This window comes from Dendrobium catenatum, unplaced genomic scaffold, assembly GCF_001605985.2.
Source record: "Dendrobium catenatum unplaced genomic scaffold, ASM160598v2 fragScaff_scaffold_323, whole genome shotgun sequence".
Taxonomy (NCBI): domain Eukaryota; kingdom Viridiplantae; phylum Streptophyta; class Magnoliopsida; order Asparagales; family Orchidaceae; genus Dendrobium; species Dendrobium catenatum.
The window spans coordinates 2,151,109-2,159,712 of NW_021318785.1; the positions used below are offsets into that span (position 1 = coordinate 2,151,109).

General features: G+C 43.6%; 1 protein-coding gene across 1 annotated transcript; it reads left to right on the forward strand.

Moving 5' to 3' along the window:
• The first annotated feature begins 2,798 nt into the window (after positions 1-2,798).
• LOC110115892 lies at positions 2,799-3,752 on the forward strand. The gene is made up of 2 exons (XM_020849300.2): positions 2,799-3,274; positions 3,467-3,752. Exons 1-2 carry the CDS (start codon positions 2,799-2,801, stop codon positions 3,750-3,752), a joined length of 762 nt encoding a protein of 253 aa, XP_020704959.1.
• Positions 3,753-8,604: the final 4,852 nt, after the last annotated feature.

An 8,604-nucleotide genomic window follows, 5' to 3' on the forward strand; every position in this document is an offset into this window, starting at 1 on the left:
TTCTTTACCATTGAGTCAGTTAAGGATGCATGCTATTTGAGAGAGATTCCATGCATTACCTTTTCAGACCAGGATCTTCTTTTAGGGACTCCTGATCACAACCATCCCTTGTACGTCACCACTGAAGTAAATAGTTATGAGTTGAACAGGGTCCTCATTGACCAAGGAGCTTCAGTTAATATCCTTAATCATGCCACCCTACAGAGCCTCTCCCTTTGACATTTGAAACTAACTTCAGATAAGATTATGCTGAAGGGTTTTAATGATCAAGGTCAACAGGCTCTAGGTTCCATCACTTTGCCTTTGCATTTTGGAGATCTTTTGACTGAGGCAAAGTTTCATGTTATTGAGGCAGATACCTCATACAAGGCTCTCTTAGGAAGGCCTTAGATTCATGAATATGGAATGGTGCCCTCTACACTGCACCAGAGCATGAAATATATGAGGAACGATGTAGAGTTTTCCATCCCTGGAGATACTCAACCTTTTACCGTGCATGAGGTCTCTATTTATGATGACGCCGAGCATTACATGCCTCGGAAAGCTCGTAGACCTCCCACTGCCCAGTCACCAGTGATACCCACTAGTGTTGTACAGGGTCCTATGCAGTCACTTGCACAGGGTCCTATACAACCATTAGTACAGGGTCTGTCACAGGTTAGGATTGGAGCATATGTTTCCACTGCAGACCTTGATGAATCTTTACGGTTTGTAGTCAGGCGCGATGTTCCCCCTAGTAGAGGTAGGGGATTGCGTGGTAGAGGTCGAGGTAGAGAGTTAGTTCGCCCTCCGAGGAACTTTGATACTCGAATCCCTCCTCCCACGCACTTGTACGCTTCCCCTTTGACTGTTGAGTCTGACTCTGATGATGAGATGATTGATGTTCCTCGTCATTCAGTTCCTTTACCCGCCTTTAGTGTTGATCACAATTCCTATCCCACAATCTATAGGAGTTTGATACCTCAGGGTGGTTTAGTTGTTGATAGTGATTCAGACGACGACGGAGATGTCGGACGTTAGACTACTAGCCAACAATCCCTTTCTAGCCAGATGTACGGGATGAGAATTGAGGAATCTCCTCCTCAACCTTCCCCTACACCTTCCGCCAGTGTTCGAGGTGCACTACCCTTAGATAGGCGCTCTGTACAAGAGCTACACACTCTCTACGTGCCACCACAATCTACTTGGCATACATCATTGTTCCATAGTGTAGGTGTCCCACAGAGTACTGACATACATGATCCTGTGGAATCTACTATGGACGATGAGATCATGAAAGTCCCTCGATACTTTTCCCCTGCTGTGGATAACTTTGTTGAGCGTGGTATTGTCCCTTCGACTTGGTCAGGTAGACAGGCTAAACAGCAGGCCCGTATTTGGCGAACTAATTTTCCTCGAACTAGGCAGGGTATAGGCTATTCTCAAGAGAATCAGTTCCCTTCCGCCAACATTAGGGTTGTCTCTCATTCTTATCCGGTCGTTTCCATCTCCAATGATGAAGAGCCGGAGGATAATGAGGACAGGGTCCTTGAAGCTCCACGTGAATTCAAAGATGGCGTTAGTTCTGCCATGGATGAGTTGTGTGAGATCAATTTGGGCACTGAATCGGATCCTTAACCTATCTTTCATAGTACTTTATTATCCGAATAAGAGGCTCAAGAGTATGTTGCACTCATTTCTGAGTTTATGGATTGCTTTGCCTGGAACTATACAGAGATGCCAGGTTTAGATCCAGAAGTAGTAGTCCACAAGTTAGCCATTAGTCCTGATGCAGTCCCTATTAAGCAGTCACCTCGTCGGATGAGGTTAGAGATTGAACAACAGGTGATCGCCGAGATTAAGAAGCTTATAGAAGCTGGTTTCATTCGAGAAGATAAGTATCCCACTTGGCTTTCCAATGTTGTTCTGGTCCGGAAGAAGAGTAGTTAGATTCGTGTCTGTATAGACTTCCGTGATTTGAACAAGGCATGTCCTAAGGATGATTTTCCTCTTCCTATACCGGAACTCATGATTGATATTGCTTCGTCCCATACCATTTTCTCCTTTATGGATGGTTCATCTGGTTATAATCAGATTAAGATGGCCCCTGAGGATGAAAAATTCACTGTCTTTCGCACCCCTATCGGTGTGTTCTATTACAAGGTGATGCCCTTCGGCCTCAAGAATGCCGGGGCCACCTATCAACGTGCCATGACAGTCATTTTCGATGAGTTGATTCATGAGCAAGTTGAATGCTATGTGGATGATTTAGTGGTCAAAAGTAAGGTCCGTAGTGATCACCTCCGAAACCTACGAATCATTTTTGAACGCTTAAGAAAGCATGATTTGAAGATGAATCCCTTAAAGTGCGCATTCGGTGTCACTGCGGGGAAGTTTCTTGGTTTCATTATTCGCTACCGTGGCATTGAGATTGATCCCTCCATGATCAAGGCCATAGTGGACTTGAAACCCCCTAAGAGTCTTACCCAGCTGAGGTCATTTCAGGGTAAGCTTGCTTTCTTGCGGAGATTTATCTTCAATCTCGCTGGTAGATGTCATTATTTTGCTGCTCTAGCAAAGAAGGATGCCCGTTTTCATTGGGATAAGAGTTGTCAAGAGGCTTTTGAGAGCATAAAGCGCTACCTGATGAGTCCCCCTTGTTAGCTGCAGCCATCCCTGGTAGACCGTTGATTCTTTACACTACTACCTTGGATGAGTCGCTTGGTGTACTTTTAGCTCAAGAAAATGAAGAAGGCAAAGAGAATGACTTGTACTACCTTAGCAGACGTTTGATTCCTGCAGAACTAAAATACCCGACAATGGAAAAGCAATGTTTGGCTTTGATCTTTGTTGTGCATAATCTTAGACACTATATGTTCTCACAGAATATCAGTTTGATTTCTCGAGTCAACCCTTTGCAGTACCTGATGACCCGTCTAACTTTGTCAGGTCGTCTAGCATGTTGGTCCATGATTTTGCTGCAGTTTGACATTACCTTTGTCCCTCAGTGGGCCGTCAAAGGACAGGCTCTAGCTGATTTTCTTGCTTCTCATCCGATCCCTGCAGATTCCCCAATTAATGACAATTTGCCTGATGAATTAGTCATGAATGTGGAAGAGCAGGAGTCCCCTACTTGGAAATTTTACTTTGATGGAGCTTCTTCCATCAAATCACTACATCCTTACGAAACTCCTGTTGTTAGGGTAGGTTTGGGGCTTGTTTTTGTGTCTCCTGAAGGCCACACCCTTCGTTACTCCTACAGTCTTTCTGAGCCTCGTACTAATAATGAAGCTAAGTACGAAGTCTTGATTATAGGACTTGAGTTGGCAATTCAGATGAGCATCGTGCGGATGAAGATCTTTGGAGATTCCCAACTAATCATTAATAAAGTTGCTGAAATTTTCAAAGTCCTCAAATCTGAGCTCTTGTCTTATCACGATAGGGCAATGGAGCTTTTATGTTTAATCCCTAAAGTAACTTTAATTAGAGTCCCTCAATCTGAGAATGGTAGAGCGGATGCACTAGCTAAACTTACTAAGGAGTTGGCTGACCCTACTGGAAACCCGGTGTCGATTGTGGTCCAGTATCGACAAGCCTTATGCCCCGCGGACTTGTCTTCTTCCGATCAGACCCTTGCAGTATTCGCTGTTGAGGAAGAGTTAGATTGGACAGTCCCCTTTGTTGAGTACTTGAAGCGTGGTAAGCTTCCGGATGACCGCTCTCTTGCCACTCAGATTAAAAAAGAGACCTTTGTCATTTTTATATGTGAATGAAACTCTATACCGACGCTCTTTTAACCAGATGTGGTTGCGTTTCCTCAACAACGAGGAGGATCGTAAGGTCATGGGCGAAGTACATGAGGGACTTTGTGGTGCTCATCAATCCGGACCTAAGATGAAGGTCAGGATTAAACGCCTTGGTTATTATTGGCCTACTATGATCCGTGATTGCATGGAGCACGCTAGAAAGTGCCACCAGGGCCAGATTCATAATACTGTTATCCACCAACCTCCTAATCCGCTGCACCTCACTGTGTCTTCTTGGCCTTTTGAGAGTTGGGGAACGGATGTAGTGGGTCATATTGACCCTCCTTCCTCTAAGGGTCATAGGTTCATTCTGGCTGCTACTGATTACTTCTCTAAGTGGGCTGAAGCAATCCCACTTAAGGAAGTTAAATCAGAAGATGTGATGAGCTTCTTTCGCGACCATGTTATCTACCCTTTTGGTGTTCCGCGTCGTATAATTTTGGATAACGGACCGTCTTTTAAAAGCACTAAAATTGCTAGATTTGCCCACCGCCATAACATAAATTGGCGGTATTCCTCGATTTACTATCCTAGGGCTAATGGTTTGGCTGAAGCATTCAATAAGACCTTAGTCCAGTTGATAAGAAAGATTCTTGTGGCAAATAAGAGAGAATGGCACGACAAATTGCCTGAAGCATTATGGGCTTATAGGACTACATACCGTACTCCTACTCAGTGTACACCATACGCTTTAGCTTTTGGGGTTGAAGCTGTCCTCCCACTAGAGGTTGAGCTCCCTTCGTTGCGTGTAGCAGTTAGCCACAATTTATCTCGTGAGGATAACGCCCGACTCCGGTTGGAAGAACTTGATGGTTTAGAAGAGCTCCATTTGCAAGCTCATCAGAACCTTAATGATCGCCTTGTCCGACCCCATGCTTTTCAGGTCAGAGAATTAGTTCTTGTCTTACGTAGGCCTATTATCTCACGTCGTCGTCGAGGTGGTAAATTTGATCCCATTTGGGAACGCCCATTCGTTGTAGAGCAAGTATACAAAGGTGGATCTTATTTGCTAGTTGATGCGAATGGCGTTCATCCCATGCCCGTCATTAATGGGCAGTACTTTAGAAAGTACTACGCTTGAGTTTGCACATCACAAGCGGCACCCCCGCCACTCGTAAATATCCCTCTGTATAGATATAACTCTAAAGTATTTCTTGTACTTTTCGGCAGTCTGTGGCCATGACGATTTATCCTCTACCACGTGATGTTTGTCATGTAAAGTATGAGATCATCCTTAAGGGTTGTGTGTAAATATTTCGTAGGGATGTTTGTGCTTAAGTTCACATTCATTAATCACTTTGATGTTGTTGCACAAGACCTCCTTTTCAGTCCCCTTCGAGGGTTGACTTTCTCCAATTTCACTTGTCACCTTCAAGTGTGGTCTGGGATACCAAAACTACTAACTCGAATGTCTAAGGAATGTGATACTGGGTCCATCCTTTATCTATATTTGTCAAATATAGTGATGATGATCCATTGTCACTTTCTGAATTCCTCTACAAATTGTTGTTGTAATCTTTCTCTCTTTCCAGTTTTATTCATGTGTCGAGTATGGCCTGGGAAGCTCTTAATTGAGTAGAATCGATTTCCCTTGTCACAGGTGGAACCCGGTTTTACATTCCAAGAGCCCAAAGTCTCTCCAAATTCTCTTCTTTTTCTCTCCTTAAGGTACTTTGTTGATTGCTTAAGAGATAGCCATATATTCACTTCTTCGATTATGGTTGTTTACTTTTAATGGGATGTCTTTCTCACTTACTTGTGTTATGGTACATCTGGCTCCATATGTTAACATCACTTCTTAGTGGATTTTGATCTTCTAGCAAAAAGTTGACCCACTACTTCTTTCAAATGACATATTTTCTCATTGAGACCTTGCTTTTAGCTGTAAGAGCAGTCTCTTTGAATACGTAAATATTGCTTGTACTTTTCACAGGGTCCCATCAGTTAGTATGGGTGTTACCACTGTGATTTCTTTAGTAATCACTAATTTTTGATATGATGATTGTTGTTCTTAGTGGCAAGTGTGTCCCGTTGCCACTTCTATTGCTATTCCGTTGATATGAGATTATTCTTTCGTTTGTATGTTCCTCTTCTTAGAGAGATATACATTAGTTGATTGCCTCATATTTTATGACTTCAATTTTATCCTAAAAAATACTACATATATTTTAATTACTCATGGCCACGACGATTTATCCTCTATCATGTGGTAACTAGAATATAAGTTTGAGATTTTTTAGATGATGGATTACTTTTCTTTCCCTCATAGCACCACGCACATGTGCGTTGGGTGGCTGTAGAGGTGACTTTCACTCTTTGTTTTTCCATTTTGAATAAGGTCAGGCAAACATTGAGTCATACTCATTCACTATTGCGATCTGGTCAGATGAATGTTGGATTTTGTCTTTTGTCCTGCTGTTGCGATCTGGTCAGGCAGGCATTAGCCTTTTGGGAAGCTCTTTATTCGCTGTTGCGAATATGGTCAGGTGGATATTGAGCTGTTCTCATTTGCCGTTACGAATATGGTCAGGCGAATGCTGAACTCCCTTTCTTTTTTCCCCTTTGTCTTGTTGTTGCGATCTGGTCAGGCGAACATTGGGTTGTCCTCATTCACTGTTGCGATCTGGTCAGGTGAATGTTGGACGTGTTTCTTTTTTTCCACCGTTGCGATTTTGGTCTGGTGGACATTAGACTTTCAGGAGGGCTCATTATTCGCTGTTACAAATATGGTCAGGTGGATTTTGAGCTATTTCATTCGCTGTTGCGATCTGGTCAGGCGAATGTTGACTCCCCTTTTTGGTTGGGTGCCCAACAGAGTCCCTAGGAGGCATACTTCACCACCTCTTCATTCCCCCTATTTTATTTCCTGTTTGGGGGTTATTGAGTTTTCTTCTGATTCTTTGTTTTGCCGATTTGAATAAGGTCAGACAGACATTGAGTCATTCTCATTCACTGTTGTGATCTGGTCAGGTGAATGTTGGATTTTGTCTTTTATCATGCTATTACGATCTGGTCAGGCAGACATTAAACCTTATGGGAAGTTCTTTATTCGTTGTTGTGAATATGGTCAGATGAATATTGAGATGTTCTCATTCGCTGTTGTGATCTGGTTAGACGAATGCTGAACTCCCTTGCTCTTTCACCCTTTGTTTCGCTGTTGTGATCTGGTCAAGCAAACATTGGGTTGTCCTCATTCACTGTTGCGATCTGGTCAGGTGAATGTTGGACTTGCTTCTTTTGTCCCACCGTTGATATTTTGGTCAGGTGGACATTAGACCTTTTTGGGAAGCTCTTTATTCGTTGTTGCGAATATGGTCAGGCGGATATTGAGCTGTTCTCATTCGCTGTTGTGAATATAGTCAGGTGAATGTAGAACTTCCTCCTTTTCTTTACTCCTTGTTTTGCTGCTTCGAACATGGTCAAGCAAACCCGGAGTTGCCCCATTCGCTGTTGCGAATATGGTCAGGTGAATGTGGGACCCCCTTCTTTTTCTCTATTCTGCTGTTGCGATGTGGTTAGGCAGATAGATGAGCTCCTTACTTTTGATTATTATTGTTTTCCTTTGATTATTGCTCTCTAATATTTCCTTTGATTTTCAAATGATTATGGAATTCCCTTCTCCTTGTATCATCTTAGATATTTGTCGTAGGTGATCGTTAAAGTCTACTTGGTTCTTTGAGATTTCATTTTAATTTTGCTCATATGAGCGTGAGATCTCTTTCCCCTATCCTCCCACTTTGGTTGGGCAGATAATTGATTTTATTTCTTTGACTCTCCTTCTTCATTGATCTGATTCTTATTATTTGATTGTAGTTTGATCGCATCTTCTAAGTGAGTTTCCTTGGTTGACCTTGAGGTTGCATCTTCCTAGAGTTAGGAAGGTCAACACCAACATATATGGTTCACTTGTTGTTCTCCCCATATGTTGGGGGTCTGTTTGTTGACCTCGATTTTGGCTCGAATTTGCTCGAGCACTATCGATCGATTTAATTGAACCCCATCGAGCCCAATTCGAGCTCGAATCGACCCGACTCGAGCTGGATCAGACTTGAATGTGTTCAATTAGACTCGATTAGTTTGATTTCATCGCATCTTACCTGATTTGATTTAAATTGATTATTATGTTGAGCCTAGTTTTGTACAATTAATTTCGTTGCGCCGGCTCGAGCCCGAATTGGTTCGAATCGAGCCAAATTCAAACTCGAGTCTAACCCAGTCTTAGCCAAATTCGACCTAGTTCAGCTCAGTTTAATCCACCAAAAATCCATTTGACTTTCTAAGTGGCTTGAATTCACTTCCTTGATCAGGAAATCGCATCGACGGTTGTGATTGCACAAAATCCTCGTTTCAACCTGAATCCCGCGTCTCAGTCGATTTTTTGCGGCTGGGGCAGGCATCGAGTAGCGAGCAAGGTTTTTTTAGGATGTTTTTCGGAAGCTGGAGCACCAGGGAATAGTGGCGGGCTTCCTCTTTAGGCAACGAGTTCAATTTACCCGAGACGAAGGCCGTCGACATTGGCATTCGCTTGCGCTCCCTCTCTCACACCGGATCTCTCTTTCACGCCGAGCTCGCTCACACCGACTCCTCCCCTTTATCCTTCTCGTTCAGAAGAAGCCCACGCGGACGACAGCTCCCCCGATCTCTCTTTCTGAAGCCCGTTCGGCCTCCAGGACCGAACCCGACGGGTCTTCCCCATCTCCGATCGAGTCCACGCTACCTGGACTGACTCTCGTTCCCCTCTTTGTCGTGCGAGCTAGTCGAACCAGCTCCTCCCTTCTCAGTTCCAGACGTCTGAACCCAATGCCGGCTTCCCCCTTGT

Coding starts and splice junctions, on each gene's coding strand:
- LOC110115892 (XM_020849300.2), top strand. CDS start 2,799: ATGGAAAAGCAATGTTTGGCTTTGATCTTTGTTGTGCATAATCTTAGA. Junction 3,275..3,466: donor CGTACTAATAATGAAGCTAA/GTACGAAGTCTT, acceptor AACTTTAATTAG/AGTCCCTCAATCTGAGAATG.